This window comes from Erpetoichthys calabaricus, chromosome 8 (assembly GCF_900747795.2).
Source record: "Erpetoichthys calabaricus chromosome 8, fErpCal1.3, whole genome shotgun sequence".
NCBI classification, from domain to species: domain Eukaryota; kingdom Metazoa; phylum Chordata; class Cladistia; order Polypteriformes; family Polypteridae; genus Erpetoichthys; species Erpetoichthys calabaricus.
The window spans coordinates 9,059,747-9,080,499 of NC_041401.2; the positions used below are offsets into that span (position 1 = coordinate 9,059,747).

A 20,753-nucleotide genomic window follows, 5' to 3' on the forward strand; every position below is an offset into this window, starting at 1 on the left:
CGAATGAGGCACATGGCCTGCATTGTGAGGGAGTGTCAGTTATGGCACGACGGCCATGTGGCACGATCCGGCTCACGGTTCCCTCATTGTTGGGGACCCGAGTGGCTGGACCAGGCCAATGGGACGTACACATAACACCTGGCGGCAGCCGATAGAGGGTTATTTTTGGAGTGTGAGACTGGACCATGTGTCTGCCCTCTGGGGGGTTGTCAACTGGGGGGTCCTGAGCTGTTTCGTTCTACCAGGTCATGCTCCCCAACCTGACCTGACCTGATAGGGCTCTTCCTATAGCTCAGTGTCTCCCATCTTGTATTCATAATCGATGCTCCTTTTGTCCACATGTAGCACTTGGCACTTTTCTACATTAAACTTCCCTTTTCTGAGTGTTTTTGTTTGCAGTTCTGTTGCTTCTCGGGGTCTTTTTGAATTCTTTATGCTAGCTCCTGAGCGTCTGTCATCCCACCCATGTTAGTGTCATTTGTAAATGTGACAAGTTTACTAACTATGCCACAATCAATGTCACTAATACAAATCAGAAAAAGTAACTTAGGGTCCCAGGACAGACCCCTGAGGTAGTCCAACCGATGTCATCACTCCATTATAGTCTTTGTGTTCTTCTGGTTAACCAACTTGAGGTCCACTTTTGTAGGTCACCTTTGTGAACATCTCAGTAAATTCTGTCTTATGCTTTGTTTTGGTCAACTTCTTCGAAAAATCTAAAAGATTCGCTTGGCAGGACTTTACTCTCATAAAACCATGCTAGCTGATATTTCATAAATACTGCTCAAAAAAATGAAAGGACCACTTTTTAATGAGAGAATAGCATCAAGTCAATGAAACTCCTGGGCTATTGATCTGGTCCGTTGAGTAGCAGAGGGGCTTGTTCATGACACTGGTAGCATGAGGCCATACCTGGACCCTGCAGAGGTGGCACAGGTAGTCCAACTTCTCCAGGATGGCAGGCACATCAATACGTGCCATTGCCAGAAGGTTTGCTGTGTCTCCCAGCACAGTCTCAAGGGCATGGAGGAGATTCCAGGAGACAGGCAGTTCCTCTAGGAGAGCTGGACAGGGCCCCTCTTAGATGCCCCTCATAGGCATCTGCTCCTTTGGGCAAACAGGATGAGCACTGGCAGAGCCTACAAAATGATCTCCAGCAGTCAGGCAGGCCACTGGTGTGAATGTCTCTGACCAAACAATCAGAAACAGACTTCATGATGGTGGCCTGAGGGCCCGACGTCCTCTAGTGGACCCTGTGGTCACCATGGAGCTCGACTGGCATTTGCATAGAATACCAGAATTGGCAGGTCCACCACTTTCGGGCGCCCTGTGCTTTTTACAGATGAGAGCAGGTTCACCCTGAGCACATGTGACAGATGTGAAAGGGTCTGGAGAAGCTGTGGAGAACGTTATGCTGTCTGTCACATTGTTCAGCATGACAGGTTTGGTGGGGGAGTCAGTGATGGTCTGGAGAGGCATATCCATGGAGGGACGCACAGACTTCCACAGGCTAGACAATGGCACCTTGATTGTCATTAGGTATCGGGATGAAATCCTTGGCCCCATTGTCAGACCCTATGCTGGTTCCTCCTGGTGCATGACAATGCTGGCCTTATGTGGTGAGAAGATGAAGGAATTGATACCATTGACTAACACCCCCCCACCCAACCCGCTCAATCGCCTGACCTCAATTCAATAGAACACCTCTGGGTGGGACATTATGTTTTGTCCATCTGACACCTCAGACTGTCCAGGAGCTCAGTGATGCCCTGGTCCAGATCTTGGAGGAGATCCCCCAGGACACTAACCGTTGTCTCATTAAGAGGTAGTCAGGCATTTTCAGGGTGTCTTTGAATTCAGCCCATACTCTGTCGGTTCATCATTTTCATTTCCATCCTTTCGTTCCTCACACATCACCATATCAGTACATAGCATTAGAGAGAGCCAGCAGGATTTGTTTTCCCCATTGAGATCTGATGTGTTTTCAAAGTGTTCCTTTAATTTTTTGAGCAGTTTATTATTTTCATTTTTATACTTTTCAAATGTATTTCTTATTATACTTTCCAATATTTTACACGGCCCATAAGTTAGATGTATTGCTCTGTAGTTACCAGGATCCAAGTTGTCAACCATTTTTAAGATTGGGGTCACATTTGCAACTTTCCAGTCCTCAGGTGTTTCTCCTTTCTGTAGTGACTGCTCAGATCTGTCTAATAAGAGTTTAGAGATGGCGTCTTTCATTTCTTTCAATACAGCTGGGAAGATCCCACCAGGTCCATGGACTTTATTAGTCTTCAACGTATTGAGGGCTTGACGCACATCTGACTCTTCTGTTTTACTGTGACACTTGATATTTAGCTCAGGAGCAACCTATTAGAAAAGTCTGGATGACAACAGACCATTCAGCCCAACCAAGCACGCAAGTCCTGTCCACCTAATTCCTCCAAAATAACATCAAGTACTGTTTTGAAGGTCCCTAAAATCCTACCTTCCACCACACTACTTAGTCACTTATTCCACATGTCTGTGGTTCTCTGTGTGAAGAAAAGCTTCATAAGGTTTGTGCGGAATTTCCCCTTAACAAGTTTCCAACTGTGTCCCCATCTTCTTGATGAACTCATTTTAAAGTCACCGTCTCGATCCACTGCACTAATTCCCTTCATCATTTTAAACACTTCAGTCAGGTCTCCTCTTTATCTTCTTTTGTTTAAACTGTAAAGGCTCAGTTCTTTTAATCTTTCCTCAGAACTCATCCCCTGTAGCCCTGGAATCAGCCTAGTGACTCTTCTCTGGACCTTTACTTGTGCTGTTATGTCCATATGGAGACCAAAACTGCACCCAGGACTCCAGATGAGGCCTCACCAGTGTGTTATAAAGCTTGAGCAGAACCTCCTGTGACTTTTACTGCACCCATCAAGGCGCTATATAATCTGACATTCTGTTATCCTTTTTCGTGGCTTCTGAACACTGTCAGGAAGTCGATAGCTTAGAGTCCACTACAACTCCTAAATCCTTCCCATAAGGTGGACTTTAGATAGTGGTAGTTGATAGTGTTGAGTCCATATGACTCCTAACTCCTTCGATTTTCAGACCTCCCATTGTGTATTCAAACCTCACATTTTTACTTCCTACATGTAATGCTTTAATTTACTGACATTAATTGTCATCTGCCACAATCTCGCCCAAGTCTTTATGCTGTCCAATTTCTCAGGCCACCCTAGTCGCTCTTCTCTGGACTTTTCTAGTGCTGTTATTTCCTTTTTGTAGCCTGGAGACCAAAACTGCACCCAGGACTCGAGATGAGGCCTCAGCAGTGTGTTATAAAACTTGAGCAAAACCTGCTGTGACTTGTACTCCACACATCAAGGCTCTATATAACCTGACATGCTGTTAGCCTTCTTAATGGCTTCTGAACACTGTCTGACAATGTTATGTCCACTACGACTCCTAAGTTCTTCTCATGAGGGGTACTTTCAAATTTTCAGACCTCCCATTGTGTATTCAAAATTAACATTTTTAGCTCCTACATGTAATACTTTACATTTACTCAAAATAAACTCCCCTGACTTGTACTCCACACTTCATGGCGCTATATAGCCTAACATGCTATAAGCATTTTTGATCACTTCTGTCCTCTGCTTAAACAATGACAAGTCTTTGACTTTGACTCCCAGGTCATTCTCAATGAAGACCAAAACTGCACCCAGGGCTCCAGATGAGGTCTCACCAGTGTGGTATAAAGCCTGAGCAGAACCTCCTGTGACTTGTACTCCACACATCAAGGCGCTATATAACCTGACATTCTGTTAGCCTTCTTAATGGCTTCTGAACACTGTCGAGACAAATTCACCCAAGCCTTTCTGCTATCTAAGCAGTGGAATCATCCTAGTCGCTCTTCTCTGCACTTTTTCTAGTGCTGTTGTGTCCTTTTTGTAGCCTGGAGACCAAAACTGCACACAGGACTCCAGATGAGGCCTCACCAGTGTGTTATAAAGCTTGAGCAGAACCTGCTGTGACTTGTACTGCATACATCAAGGCGCTATATAACCTGACCTTCTGTTTGCCTTCTAACACTGACGGATAGGTGATGGAGTCGAGTCCTCTACGACTCCTATGTCCTTCCCATAGGGTGGACTTTAGATTTTCTTACCTCCCATTGTGTATTCAAATTTCCCATTTTTACTTCCTACATGTAATTCTTTATATTTACTAACATTACTTGTCATCTGCCACAAATTTACCCAAACCTTTCTGCTATCTAAGCAGTACAATCAGCCTAGTCTCTCTTCTCTGGACTTTTTCTAGGGCTGTTGTGTCCTTTTTGTAGCCTGGAGACCAAAACTGCACCCAGGACTCCAGATGAGGTCTCACCAGTGTGTTATAAAGTTTGAGCAGAACCTCCTGTGACTTGTACTCCACACATCAAGGCGCTATATAACCTGACATTCTGTTAGCCTTCTTAATGGCCTCTCAACACTGACTGGCAGTTGATAGCGTTGAGTCCACTACAACTTTTAAATTCTTCTCATAAGGTGGTCTCTCGATTGTTGGATCACCCATTGCTTATCCAAACGTCACATTTTTACTTCCTATACATTTACTGACATTGAACTTCATCTGCCATAAATCTGCCCAAGCCTGTCTGCAATCCAAGACATGGAGTCACCCTAGTTACTCTTCTCTGGACCTTCTCTTGTGCTGCTTTGTCCTTTTTGTAGGTTGGAGACCAAAACTGCACACAGGACTCCAGATGAGGCCTCATCAGTATGTTATAAAGCTTGAGCAGAACCTCCTGTGACTTGTACTCCACACATCAAGGCGCTATATAACCTGACACTCTGTTAGCCTTCTAACACTGACAGACAGGTGATGGAGTCAAGTCCTCTACAACTCCTAAGTCCTTCTCATAAAGTGGACTTTCAATTTTCAGACCTCCCATTCTGTGTTCAAATCTCCCATTTTTATTTCCTATAAAGTTTGAGCAGAATCTCTTTGGACTTGTACTTGTTATCATCATTGAGTTGTTTGGAGTCCACTGGTGGTCAATTCCTTTGACTGGACCTGATTAGGAAAGGCACTCACCTGTCTATAGAAGGTCCCACAGACGAGACAAATCCAAGCCAGGAGGTCCAAGGAATTGCCTGCAGATCTTATGCTGCGTGCCCTATGCTAAATTCAAATTTAAAATACCATGTAAATGCCCTACCAACTCGGAAAATTTGGACAAAACAATCCTACTTGAATTTTCCGACCTAATGCAGACCTTTCACTTTAGTCAATGGTTTAAAATGAAACACTCAACCATTCACATTTCCATATTTGTGTTCTTTTCTACTGGCTGTGCATGTCATCCCCCAGGCTGGTAAAATGAATTAACGATACAGTGCGTTCACAAAGTTTTGAGACCCCATCTTTTTCTGCACACTTTATTTTTATGTAGATTTTTTTTTGTTCTGTATTTCACTTTATACAATTTCTTGTATTAGGAATTTGTTTGTTTTCGCATATTCCTTGGGGCCAGAGTACAGGGTCAGCCTTTGTATGGCACCCCTGGAGCAATCAAGTTAAGGGTCTTCCTCAAGGGCCTAGCAGAGCAGAATCTTGTTTGGCAGTAAAAGGATTCGGACCGACAACCTTCACGATACCAGCTCAGATCCTTAGCCTCAGAGCCGTAAATTTTCATTTTTTACCTGTCAATCAATATTCAATAACCCACAATGACAAAGTGAATACATGTATCTGGAATGGTTTGCAAGAAACTGAAGTCTCCCCTTTATATAGGAAAAATGGGGGGCAATTACTTTTTCACATAGCTGCTGTTTTGTTTCATTTCCATTGGAAATCCTCAGCGATCGTAATCTCGGCTGAATGATCTCCGTGCTCGGCCCGGTCAATGCACTCCGACGGCGGCGAGCGGATCTGCCGCCAGACGTGACCGTTATTATTTTTTTTAAAGGATCTTTTGAGTGATAAGTTAACTGCGGTTTAAAAAAGCAAGACAAAGACTCTGTGTGATCTATGATGTGCCCCTGCTCCTCGAGACTTTGTACCCATTTTGCTGTAAATCAATATTTAATATAAGTGAAAATGAATCCCAATGAGACCGCTGACGTTCGGCGCGGGGGATAACGGAGTTGGGGGGACGATTAGCCTGACGACGTCTGTCTGCAGTTTCATTCTACACAGATGCTTTTCGAAAGTCTTTACCTTAAGAAAATTATAAACATAAATCAAAATGACATCAATAATTTGTGCCTTTTATTAAAGCTGAAACCAAATAAAATGACAGTGATGCAACAGGAACTTTATTGTTTTTTTGGGTTTTTTTTGCCGCCCACACGGTTTATAGGATGCAATCCGACACCCCCAGCCAATGCGCATCTATCATGATAAGAATCGACGGCTGCCAAAGTCGTCCCAGTCTGACAACGCTGGAGGATCATCTCCGGCGAACTCGGCATTACTGCCGCCATGCATCGCTGCACATTTAGAATGAGACAAACCCACCATAGGCCCAGCCAAGATGAGGTCAGGTAGCTCCAGAGACCCCCGAGCGCTTCAAGAGCGACGCTAAGCAGCGAATGGAAAATAATGGAGTTCAGCGGACAGTGGCTTGGTGTGACCAGCGGACCAGAAAGGGCCCACCGCCTGAAAAGGACGTGAGCGCAGCGCAGCAGATTGACTGGCACGTCAGCTCCGCAAGACATCCATCTAAGATGGAACGGCATAAGGGACGGAGAGATGTGAAAGGCACTATATCATATTTAAATGGACCGGTAGTATGAAAGTGGTATAGAAAAGAGGGATCGAAATGGAAGGCGCTTAAGATTCACATGGGCAGCTGGGTGTGAAAGTTCGGGGGAAAAGATAGCAATATGAAAGGCGCTATATTATAGATACACAGATGTGAAAGGGAATCTTTTATAAGCACTACAGATAAACAGATTAATAGATGTGAAAGGTGTTATACAATAGTAGATGGACAGTTAAGTGTGAAAGCTTTATACAAAAGAGCTAAACAGACAGATGTGAAAGGCACCATACAATAGTCAGGGAGATGCAGAGGGAGACGTGAAAGGGGATGTTTAATAAACAGTACATACAGATAGATCAGAAAAGTTAAAGGCACTATGTAATAATACATATGGAGCTGAGTGTGAAAGATCTGTATGAAAGCTGGCAGACAGGTAGGAAAGGTGCTATATAAAGTAACAGATTGATGTGAGACGGGCTGTTTAGTATAACGATGGGTAGATAAGCAGACATAAAGGGGACTTTATAATGGTTAGAGAAAACATGGTGAAAGGCACTATATTATATTCTGATGGAAAGGGAGATTTGAAAGTACACAGAGAGATGTTAAATGTACTATTTAATTTATAGATGCGTAGATCCATAGTTGTGGAAGGAACTTTATAGCGATATAGACAGAGAGAGGGGAGAAAGATGAAAGGTACTATAAAATAATGAAAGATATAAAAGGGATTTCACAGAGATGTGTGAAAGACGCTGTTACTGTACACCACAAATGGATAGATCAGCAAGAGTGGAAGGCAGTTTATAATTGGAAAAAGCAACTTGAAAGCTGCTATATTAATAAAATGTATAATAATAATAATTAATTATTATCATTATTATTATTATAGGTGCACTAAAATGTACTATATAATACTCATATGGTAAGCAGATGGGAAAGTTATATGTTAAAGATAGCTATGTACATAAACAGATATGAAAGATGCAGTATACTGTAATAGATAGATACACAGAGATGTGAAAGGGGCTCTTGTATGTACTGAATGATAGATGGATATGAGATGAATAGATCAGCAGACATAAATGGCACTTTATAACAGAGAGATGTGAAAAACACTACATAATATTATAAGGATAGCATGTAAACGTTTTATATAAAGCTAGAGGTGAAAGGCACTCTAAAGATAGATAGATAGATAGATAGATAGATAGATAGATAGATAGATAGATAGATAGATAGATAGATAGATAGATAGATAGATAGATAGATAGATAGATAGATGAAAGGCACTATATAATATTATAAGTATAGTTTCTGAAAGTTTTATATAAAGCTACATAGACAGGTGAAAGGCATTAAATAGATAGATAGATAGATAGATAGATAGATAGATAGATAGATAGATAGATAGATAGATAGATAGATAGATAGATAGATAGATAGATAGATAGATAGATAGATGAAAGGTGTAGAAGAAGAATGTTCTCCTCAGCACCATGTATAGTTAATTAGAATTTTATAACAACTAATTTATAACTTGCCAGTGAGAGACGCTTTGGCTTATGAACTAACAAAAATATGTTATTCCAGGGTTCAGGAGAAATAGTGTCCACATGAATAAAATCTAAGCTGTTTCTTGTTTTTTCCTTTCAGAGTGAATGTCTCAGGGACAAGGTCACAAGGCTGCAGAAAGTACATGTAGTTTATGCAAGGCGTCTCTCCTGTACTTAGCTTTGAGAACACAGATAATGCTTAGCTCAACAGACATATTGTTTAACTCTACTTAGATGATAAGGATGTTTTTCTGTCTTATTAATCATGAGATGCCGAAGTATAAAAAACCCCTCCTGGCTTTTGATCAGGGTTCAAATTGAGTTTTGCGGCAATAAGTTATGCTCTTTGATTCTCTACTTACTGTGACTCCGAATGAATAATAAAAAGACTTGAAGAAATATTATCTGCCTGCTTTCAGTGTGCCTTTTTCGTCCACAAAGGCACTATATAATATTATAAGGATAGCTTGTGAAAGTTTTATATAAAGCTACATAGACAGGTGAAAGGCACTAGATAGATAGATAGATAGATAGATAGATAGATAGATAGATAGATAGATAGATAGATAGATAGATAGATAGATAGATAGATAGATAGATAGATAGATAGATAGATAGATAGATAGAAAGGAACTTCCTAATACTCTGAGATAGATAGGTAAGACCCTACATTATATTCAGACTAATAGGTAAGTTTGTGAAAGGTGCTATTTATTATACAGTATCGATGGATAGGTAAACAGATGTGAAATTCACTTTATTAAAGATAGAGAGAGATGAAAGGCACTATATAATATAGAAAAATATGAAAGGGACTACATAACAGACAGATGTTAAAAGGGCTGTTTTAATATACAGTACAGATGAACAGATCAATAGATATGAAAGTCACTATATAATATTCAGATGGAATTCCTAGGTATGAATGTTTAATATAAAGCATAGCTACATAGATAACCAGATATGTAAGGCACTATATAATAGATATGTACACAGAGAAATGTAAAACAAGGTACTTAATAAGTAGCTGGATAGATAAATATGAATAGTTCTTTATAATAGAAAGACTGATGTGACAGACACCATATAATAGACAAATGTGAAAAGCACCTTAGTATATTCACATTAAAATTAGTTGCAAAACGTCTATGTTAAACATAGCTATAAAAAGACAGACATGAAAGGCACTATGCAAGAGATGATTATGCAGCGTGGCCTGTAGGGGGCACCACTGAGTCCCAAACCCCCAGACACAATAGCACCACAACAGGCCCAGTTCAAATAAAGTACTTTTAATGTCAACAGGCCTCTTTTGTTCACCACAGAGCTCACAACTCGTTGTTTTCTTTTTCTCCAGCTCCACCTCCACAACTGATTTTAATCCTCCCGAGTCGAATAGAGAGTTCCCTTTTGACTTCAGAGTACTTCCAGCACTTAAACTATTGCCACGTCCATGAAGTACTTCCGCCATGGTCCTTGTAACATCAGTATCCAAAATGTCCCCCTGGTGGCCCCCATAGAACCTAACAGGGCAGGCCTATGGGACAACAACTCCCATTCTTCCCTATGGGTGTCCATGTTGGGGCTTGCCAGAGGGGATGCTGCTACCCAGTGTTTGGCCGGTGGAGTTGATGCTCAGCTCATAACAGGCAGTTAGCCACTGTTCTGACCTTCCAGATTCCTGAGCCCACCTGGGGTGTTGCTCAGTGTCTTGAAGGATGCCACTCCCGATGTAGCCGCTGTAACGTCCTTCCACCTTTGTGGCCTGGCATGGAAAAGAGACACCACCCGCACCACACCACCACCTGGACTTCCATTATCAAGGCTCCTTGGCCACGGTAAGGTGACGGTTTCCATACCTGCTGTCACAGCAGAGATGTGTAAAGGACTATTTGACATAATTTGGGAAAGACACTTTCTGCTTTTGCATAATTTGAGAGAACAGTAAGTCAATCAGTCATTTTCCAATCCGCTATATCCTAACACAGGGTCACGGGGGTCTGCTGGAGCCAATCCCAGCCAACACAGGGTGCAAGGCAGGAACAAACCCCGTGCAGGTTACCAGCCCACTGCACACATGCCAAGCACACACACGGGACAATTTAGGATCACCAATGCAGCTAACCTGCATGTCTTTGGATTCTGGGAGGAAACCCACGCAGACACGGGGAGAACATGTAAACTCCACGCAGGGAGGACTGAAAAGGACATTACTATGAGAGATATGCATGGAAAGCACTAAATAATAGAATAATAAATATAAAAGGAACTATATGATAGATGAGTGGCACGGTGGTGCAGTGGGTAGCGCTGCTGCCTCGCAGTTAGGAGACCCAGGTTTGCTTCCCGGGTCCTCCCTGCGTGGAGTTTGCATGTTCCCCCCAGTGTCTGCGTGGGTTTCCTCCCACAGTCCAAAGACATGCAGGTTAGGTGTACTGGAGATTCTAAATTGTCCCGTGTGTGTGCCCTGTGGTGGGCTGGCACCCTGCCCGGGGTTTGTTTCCTGCCTTGCATCCTGTGTTGGCTGGGATTGGCTCCAGCAGACCCCCATGACTCTGTAGTTAGGATAATGGATGGATGGATGGATTAGATAGATGGATAGATGCCAACGGTGCTCTTTACAGTAGATGGCTGGTCCTCATACCTTTGGCTCCAGCTGCAGGACACGTCATCTCAGGTGGGCTCTACACGGTTAAGCCGCCACGCCATCTTTCACAGTCTTTTAAAATCTCGGAGGACTTGGGGGTCAAAAGCTGCCAAAAAGGACCACTGAAATTTGCAAAATGACAACTAGCCAGAAGATTCTGTGACCTTACAGAGGAAAATAAATTGGCCGCCACTCTTCCATCCAATTTATTTCATTGAAATGTCACTGTTATACTTTCATTTTTTTTTTTTTTTGGCGGGGGGAGCACCTTTTGTAATGCTTTAAATATAATTGTGTCGTTTATCCTTTAATGAGTTTCAGCAGACACTCTGACACGGCAGCACACTCGCTTCTGCTATGGAGTGAAGTAATCGTGATGCCGGCAATTGGCTGAGACATAATCGCTCGGTTCTGCTTTCTCTTTCCAGGATTATGCCAACAAGGAAAAGAAAATTGCAAAGGCGCTCGAGGACCTGAAGGCCAACTTCTACTGCGAGCTCTGTGACAAGCAGTACCACAAACACCAGGAGTTTGACAACCACATCAACTCGTACGACCACGCGCACAAGCAGGTAAGACCACCCTCACTCCATCACCTTTCATACTCTGCTCAGACTTCCTCCTCAGGACTATCTAACGCCAAGTCGGTGACGCTTCAGGGACGTTGATCTGTCCTGTGAGGAAGCACAAGCGACTGTCAAGCAACGTCACCTGCTTTGGTACGGTGGTCGGGCGGTGGAAGGACAGACTGGAAACAGTTGGAATGTTGGGAATGTTGTTGTAATCATCGCGAGATGAACAGACAAAATATAATCAAAAAGTAACGAAAACAGGGACCTCTGTCAGAACAATCAGTCCTTTCAAGAGTCACGTGCTCTGCCATGTGGCTCATTCTGGTCTCCCAGCAAAAGCCATCTTTCTCTTTGCCGGTGCTTCCTTTATAGCGGTATTTCCAGAAAGGGACGGGGTTAAGTGCCCTTGCTGTGAGGGATGAAGAAGAACAGACAAGCTCAGCGGTAGCTTCCCCCCTCTCGTCTCGGTGGGCTATTGTGTACCTTTCCCTGGCCCTTAGGGGAGTCCTCCGACGCCCATGCGTGACAGTACAAATCTAAGTGACAACAGGTGACCTGGAGAGGTGGACAGCAAGACACCCCTCAAAAAAGGGAATGGTGGCCACAAACAGTTGTTCTGACTGATTATTTTCTAGTTCTGTGTTTTGCTAGTGTCCTTGTCACTAGTGGTAGCATGAGTTGGTACCTGATGCCCATTCTGGTGGCACTGGTAGTCCAGCTCATCCTTGGTGACACATCCGTACATGTCGTCACATGAAGGTTTCTGTGTCTCAAGAGCGTGGAGGAGATACCAGGAGACGGGCCTTCACATGAGGAGAACTGGGCAGGGCTATAGAAGGGCATCAACCCAGCAGCAGGACTGGTATCTGCTCCTTTTGTTCCACAGTCCTACAAAATGACCTCCAACTGGCTACTGGTGTGCATGTTGCTGACTCCATGAGGGTGGCATGAGTGCCTGACGTCCTCTAGTCGGACCTGTGCTCACAGCCCATCACTGGGCAGCTCGATTGGCAGTCATAGTCCAACTTCTCCAGCATGGCACGTGGCATTGCCATAAGGTTTGCTGTTTCTCCCAGCACAGTCTCAAGGGCATGGAGGAGATTCCAGGAGACAGGCAGTTACTCTAGGAGAGATGGACAGGGCCCCTCGTAGAAGGTCCTTAACCCATCAGCAGGACCCACCGGTATCTGCTCCTTTGGGCAATGAGGAACAGGATGAGCACTGGCAGAGCCTACAAAATGACCTTGAGCAGGCAGGTAGGCCACTGGTGTGAATGTCTCTGACCAAACAATCAGAAACAGACTTCATGATGGTGGCCTGAAAGCCAGACATCCTCTAGTGGGCACCGTGGAGCTCGATTGGCAGGTCCACCCCTGGCACCCTGAGCTTTTCACAGATGAGAGCAGGTTCACCCTGAGCACGTGTGATAGACGTGCAAGGATCTGGAGAAGCCGTGGAGAACGTTATGCTGCCTGTCATATCATTCAGCATGACCCGTTTGGTGGTGGGTCAGTAATGGTCTGGGGAGGAATATTCTTAGAGGGTCCATGTGCCAGGTGATGGTACCCTGACTGCTGTTAGATACTGAGAGGAAAACCTCAGACCTTATACTGGTGCAGTGGGCCCTGGGTTCCTCCTGGTGCAGGATAATGCCAGACCTCATGAGGCCGGAAATGTGTAGGCAGTTCTCGGATGATGAAGACATTGACACCATTGACTGGCCCGCACGTTCCCCAGAAGTCAATCCAATTGAGAACCTCCGAAATCTTACGTGTTGGTGCATTCAATGCCACCAAGTAGCACCACAAACTGTCCAGGAGCTCACTGATGCCCTGATCAGGTCTGGGAGGAGACCCCCCAGGACTCCATCTGCCGTCTCATCAGGAAGAAGCCCAGATGTTGTCGGGTGTCCATACAGGCACTTTGGGGGCCACACACACTACTTCTTTTCCTCCCTAGGTGGCTGGTTCGTCCTACCCCAGACTGCTCTCCCAGGTCTTCACCCTTTTTGCTCTTGAATGTTCCTTCCTCTCTCTTTTGTTTTACTTGACCCCACACCCCCTGGCCCCATCTGACCCATACAGGCTCTTTTTAAAATTGTCAGCCAACTGGGTGCAGGTGCCTCTGTGGCAGCCTGGAGGGTCCTGATTGATCCCTCTGCCTGTGCACGTGAATGTGGTGCTGTCAGACTGACCCTAATGCATTGATACATCATCACATCCGCTTAGCGCCTGCACCTACACAGGCAGGGGTGCAACTACCATGTGTGTACGGTGTGACATCACACGGGCCCCAGCGTCACTTGGAAATTAAAAAATAAAAAAATCTTCAAATAAAACAATAATGAATATGAGGGGGAGTCAAGCTAAAGTTAGAAAATGAGATTTATCAGAAAATGGAACGAACCTTCTTCACAAAACTGATCATGATTCAATGTTGCCTCCACCCTTCTCAGTGCACTGGCGCCACCTGCCTGGCAGTGCCCGGATTCCAGCAGAAAAAAAGGTTTTGTCTTGTCCTCGTCTTGCGCCCCCAAGTTATCGTTGAAAACTACATGCCGAGGGGCACTCCAGCCACTAGTGCAAGTTTCTGTTACTCGCTGGAGACCAATGTGAAGCCTGCTATTTGATCCAAGTGGTGGGGACTGCGGTCTCAAGGGGTCCTTTTGCTGCAAGACAATGACACACACACTGCTGAGAACACCAAGGCTTTGTCTGGAGAAACTGAAGTTTGCTGTATTGCCACGTCCTCTTTATTCGCCAGATTTGGCACCGTGTGATTTCCCCCTTTTTTTGGACTGCTAAAAAAAAAATCTGGGTGGTCGTCGATTCAAGACAGATACCAACGTGAAGAATGGAAAGTATTGTAGTCATCCAAAAATTCAACCTCGAGATTTTGATGAATCTCCACGTTTTAGACCTCCCTGAGTCTGATTTACTTTCTTGTAGGGAAAGTATTGTAATCATCCAAAATTTCGATTTTGAGATTTTGATGAATCTCGACATTTTAGACCTCACCGAGTTGGATTTAACTTTCTTGTAGAGAAAGTATTGTAGTCATCCAAAAATCCAACCTCGAGATTTTGATGTATCTCATCAATTAAGACCTTTCTGAGTCTGATTTACTTTCTCGTAGGGAAAGTATTGTAATCATTCAAACATTCGATTTCGAGAGTTTGATGAATTTCAACATTTTAGACCTTTCTGAGTCCAATTTAATTTCTCAAAGGGAAAGTATTGCAATCATCCAAAATTTTGATTTCGAGATTTTGATGAATCTCAGTGTTTTAGACCTCACCAAGTTGGATTTACTTTCTAGTAGAGAGAGTATTGCAGTCATCCAAAAATCCAACCTCGAGATTTTGATGAATCTCCACGTTTTAGACCTCCCTGAGTCTGATTTACTTTCTTGTAGGGAAAGTATTGTAATCATCCAAAATTTCGATTTTGAGATTTTGATGAATCTCGACATTTTAGACCTCACCGAGTTGGATTTAACTTTCTTGTAGAGAAAGTATTGTAGTCATCCAAAAATCCAACCTCGAGATTTTGATGTATCTCATCATTTAAGACCTTTCTGAGTCTGATTTACTTTCTCGTAGGGAAAGTATTGTAATCATTCAAACATTCGATTTCGAGAGTTTGATGAATTTCAACATTTTAGACCTTTCTGAGTCCAATTTAATTTCTCAAAGGGAAAGTATTGCAATCATCCAAAATTTTGATTTTGAGATTTTGATGAATCTCAGTGTTTTAGACCTCACCAAGTTGGATTTACTTTCTAGTAGAGAGTATTGCAGTCATCCAAAAATCCAACCTCGAGATTTTGATGAATCTCATTGTTTAAGACTTTTCTGAGTCTGATTTACTTTCTCGTAGGGAAAGTATTGTAATCGTCCAAAAATTTGATTTCGAGATTTTGATGAATCTCAACGTTTTAGACCTCACCAAGTTGGATTTACTTTCTAGTAGAGAGAGTATTGCAGTCATCCAAAAATCCAACCTCGAGATTTTGATGAATCTCGTTGTTTAAGACCTTTCTGAGTCTGATTTACTTTCTCGTAGGGAAAGTATTGTAATCATTCAAACATTCGATTTCGAGAGTTTGATGAATCTCAACATTTTAGACCTTTCTGAGTCCGATTTAATTTCTCAAAGGGAAAGTATTGTAATCATCCAAAAATTTGATTTTGAGAGTTTGATGAATCTCGACATTTTAGACCCTTTTGAGTCAAATTTAATTTCTAATAAGGAAAGCATTGCAATTCTCCAAAAATTTGATCTCGACATTTTAGACCTCACAGAGTTGGATCTATCTTTCTTGTAGAGAAAGTATTGTAGTCGTCCAAAAATTCAACCTGAAGATTTTGATGAATCTCATTGTTTTAGACCTTTCTGAGTCCGATTTACTTTCTCATAGGGAAATATTGTAATCATCCAAAAATTAGATTTTCAAGATTTTGATGAATCTCGACATTTTAGACCTTCCTGAGTCCGAAAATACAATTTTTGGAATTATGTCTGTGTGTTTGTGCGCGCGTGTGTGTGTGTAAACACGACAACTTGAGTACGCTTTCACTTAGATCAGCCAAATTTTGCGTACAAATATTAAGTACAAAACGTAGATTTCTATCAACTTTTAAGCTATTTTGGCTAACCAGAAGTTTTACTTTTTTATTCATGCAGCTGCAGTGTCCAATTATTCTACTTTACTTTTTAAATAATTCTTCAGTATATTATTAATTTGATTAGATTTGTTGTTGATGGTTCTTTAATGTACATAATATAGAAATGTAATCCTTGTTTTGCAGTTTACTCCTCAAATATCCATCCCCATATCTGAGTATACAAGAAGGTCCTGGGGAGGCCAGTATGCGGTACAGCTCCTTATGGATCATTTTTCTTTTTTTTTATCATATACAAATGACATAATTATAACAATACTTCTTTCTAAAGTGACATTGTTGCCAGTGCCAATGCAGTATTGTGTATTTTTAATCAACGTCACTTCATTTTCAAGTTTACAAAACATTTGACAGCAGTGGTTCCCGTAACATATATTTACTGGCACTGCATACTAAAGGTGGATTTCCTATAAAATGTGATGAAAATATTTTTTTTTGTGATGATTACTGTCAGTATTTGCAATATATAACTTTGCAATAAATGTTACAAAGCCTCGTAATACTCGTATATTTATAAAAAAATATGGGGGCCATTTCATAAATGATGCACACATTGGCAAAAATGCAAAGTGGGTAAGGCAGTCCTAGTGCAAAGGACATCACTTGTAGTTAAAGACTTCCGAAGTCAAATCATGTGTTAGTTATATTATATAGTTATATTATTCCTGTTTGAATAAAAACGCACAAAATGTTTGATTTGCATATATGTACAGTATATTGATGTACGTGATCCTAGGGGCGCCATTATACACTTTCACGCAGGGTCCATTTTGTGTAGTTGCGCCCCTGTACACGGGACACGATTATTTATTTCAAATTGGCATTACACCACGGACCTCACGTTACAATAACGCAATGTCCTCATGTGTCACCCTTTGACATGGCATGCTGTTAAGGATGTTATTAAAGGATGGTTGTGAGGTGATGCGGTGGTGTGGTGGTTAGAGCTGACACCTCACAGATCCTGTGCTCAAACCCCATTGGTCCGCTCATGTGCTCTTTCCTGTGCCTGTGAGGGTTTTCTTCTCCCATTGGCTTGAAGGTCTGGCACTGTGTCTGGGACTGAGTAGGCACTGAGCAACCCCCCAAAACGGTTTATCGTGTTTTATGATCAGACAGGCACACTGAAGAAAAAGTATAACCTCCATTCAACTTAAAATAATTAAGGTAATGACTCACACTTAATTTTTTCAATCTGAACCAATATAATTCTTTTTATCTTATTGAACCCATAATTTTTAAGTTGTGGCAAATCATTTAGAGTGATTGGGTGCAATTCACTTGTATAAACTGAAGTAAATCTATTTTTTAAGTTGTTACAATTTAAAATGGTTTTTTGATTGTAACCTGTTTTTATGCTATTAGAAATATTATGAACATAACACATTCCAATGCTGTACTTTTTACATTTATATAAAAATCTAGTGCAAATACACAAGCATTTTGCTGTGTAAATCTTAAATATACAACAAAAAATTATTAAACGTCTCTACAGCTTTCTTGAAAGTATGTTTTATTACGAGTTCTTATACTTAAAATTAACAGGGTTACTTACCAGAAATCCATCCATCCATTTTCCCACCCGCTGAATCCGAACACAGGGTCACGGGGGTCTGCTGGAGCCAATCCCAGCCAACACAGGGCACAAGGCAGGAACCAATCCCGGGCAGGGTGCCAACCCACCGCAGGACACACACAAACGCACACACTAGGGCCAATTTAGAATCTCCAATCCACCTAAACTGCATGTCTTTGGACTGTGGGAGGAAACCCACATGCAAACTCCACGCAGGGAGGACTCGGGAAGCAAACCCAGGTCCCCAGGTCTCCCAACTGTGAGGCAGCAGCGCTACCCACTGCACCACCGTGCCACCCTTACCAGAAATCCTCCATTATAAAAGTCTGCTGCTGAAAATGCCCAGACCTGTATGGCCACGTCCACTCCACTCAGGAAAGTGTTCTTCTTTCTTGGCAGTTGGAAAGCCAGCATACTGGAAAGTTTGACTTGAAGAAAATACAAATGGCCCATCGCACACGAACAACCTAAAATATTAGGTTAACTGAAATAGGATTTTTATGTTTATTCACTCCACCATAACTTACTTTGGTACAAACAAATTTTTTTTTACTTTGATTGAGATCTGAAACCAAATATTTCAAGCTACAACACTGAATGACTAATCTTAAGTTGCTTGAAAGGGAAAATTTACGTTGAATGAACAACCTCAATGTTCTACTTTTTTCAGTGCAGTGTACTGCATCATGCGTATGATACCCAGGAATATATTTTGTGCTTTCTTGTATATCTTTATTTTTCCACTTGAAAACCACCCGCTGTTGACCCTCACCAATCCCATCCCCTTCCCAATCTTCCAACCCACCCAGTCCCTCCTTCTCTGCATCTCAGCAGCCTTGTCTGCTTGCCCTGTGAAATGATGAGTTCTGACAAAACCCTCAACAGACTGACATCTTCAGAACTTCAATAAGAAGGAACATAATGAGGACACAACCCCAATTCTGAAGATTCGCACGCCGGGGCTTGACAACAGCAGGCTCATCAGACAACACGATAAAAATGAAATCAAATAAAATAAAATAACAGCCGTGCTTCCATTACTCAGCTAGACGAGCCGAGGTCTAGAGCAGAAAGAGTGCACACCATGAAAGGCGCTTTAAAACATGAAGTGTTTGCTTCTAAAAGGTAGCACTTCACATTCAATCCCATTTAATCCACTACAGGGGCTGGGGACAATGCTTGCCACCCTGGATGGCATGCCAGTCTGCACAAGCTGCTCTCACAAAGTGCCAATTTAGATCCACCAGTTTAATTAAGTTGCCTTTAAGATAGAGGTGAGTGACCCCCTCAGATGCACAGGGTGAACTTGGAAACTGAACATGGATGGAGGACGAACCCTTCTGTGTACCCTCTTGGAGAATTTGGTTTATTTGTGTTGCGGCAGGTCAACAGCAAGGTGCCATATGAAGGATATCAATCAGCTTTTCAGAGCTTCTTCTTCTGCTGCTGCTGCTTCTTCTTCTCCATCTTCCTCTTCTTCTTCTTCCTCAGCTTCTTCTTCTGCTGATGCTGCTTCTGATTCTTCTTCCTCCAATTTCTGTTCTTCTTCTTCTTTCTCTTCTTCTTCATCTTCCTCTTCCTCTGCTTCTTCTTCTTCTTCTTCTTCTTCTACTTCTGCTTCTTCTTCCTCCTTTTTCTTTTCTTCTTCTTCTTTGTCATCTTCCTCTTCCTCTGCTTCTTCTTCTTTCTCTTTTGCTTCCTCTGCTGCTACTTTTTCTTATTCCTCTTCTTCTTCACGTGGCACCCTCACTTATACAAGCTCTTTATTCTGAAGACTGATGGCACTTGTGAGACTTTCCTACATTTTGGTAGAGCTTGTTGTACTCAGAGATTCTAAGGCCTTCTCCATCTTCTTCTTCTTCCTCCTTTTTCTTTTCTTCTACTTATTTGTCTTCTTCTTCATCTTCCTCTGCTTCTTCTTCTTCTACTTCTGCTGCTTCTGCTTCTTCTTCCTCCTTTTTCTTTTCTTCTTCTTTGTCTTCTTCTTCCTCTTCTTCTTTCTCTTTTGCTTCCTCTGCTGCTTCTTCTGCCTCCTTTTTCTTTTCTTCTTCTTCCTCTTCCTCTGTTTCTTCTTCTTTCTCTTTTGCTTCCTCTGCTGCTACTTTTTCTTATTCCTCTTCTTCATCACGTGGCACCCTCACTTATACAAGCTCTTTACTTTGAAGACTGATGGCACTTGTGAGACTTTCCTACATTTTGGTAGAGCTTGTTGTACTCGGAGATTCTAAGGCCTTCTCCATCTTCTTCCTCCTTTTTCTTTTCTTCTACTTCTTTGTCTTCTTCTTCATCTTCCTCTTCCTCTGCTTCTTCCTCTTCTACTTCTGCTGCTTCTGCTTCATCTTCCTCCTTTTTCTTTTCTTCTTCTTTGTCTTCTTCTTCCTCTGCTTCTTCTTCTTTCTCTTTTGCTTCCTCTGCTGCTACTTTTTCTTATTCCTCTTCTTCATCACGTGGCACCCTCACTTATACAAGCTCTTTATTTTGAAGACTGATGGCACTTATGAGACTTTCCTACATTTTGGTAGAGCTTGTTGTACTCAGAGATTCTAAGGCCTTCTCCATCTTCTTCTTCTTATTTTTCATCTTCTACTTATGATGCTGCTGCTTCTGCTTCTTGTTCCTTGTTTTCTTTTCTTCTTTTTTGTCTTCTTCTTTTTTTACCCCCTCTATGTGGGGTCGATGTTTCATTGGTTTCATAGGTGTGATTTCTACGGCTGGACACCCACCCTTCCCATTTATCCAGGCTTGAGACCGGCTCCCAAATGTAGGCTGACTTAATTCAGTTTCTTTTAGTGTTCTCAAGTAACGTAAGAATGAAATACAATGAGCAATACCAGGTTAGGGGAACTGGCAATGCTAAATTGTCCAAGGTGTGTGTGTGCGTGTGTGTGTGTGTGCGTGTGTATGTGTGTGCGTGTGTGTGTGTGTGTGCGTGTGTATGTGTGTGCGTGTGTGTGTGTGTGTGTG

At 42.4% G+C, this 20,753-nt stretch overlaps 1 protein-coding gene across 1 annotated transcript in view; it reads left to right on the top strand.

The window, feature by feature from the left end:
• znf804a (zinc finger protein 804A) overlaps positions 1-20,753 on the top strand; it is a 359,039-nt gene that overhangs the window by 296,574 nt on the left and 41,712 nt on the right. Inside the window, exon 2 of the mRNA XM_051930612.1 lies at positions 11,386-11,529. Within this exon, the coding sequence (XP_051786572.1) occupies positions 11,386-11,529 (144 nt within the window). The remainder of the gene's footprint in view (positions 1-11,385; positions 11,530-20,753) is intronic.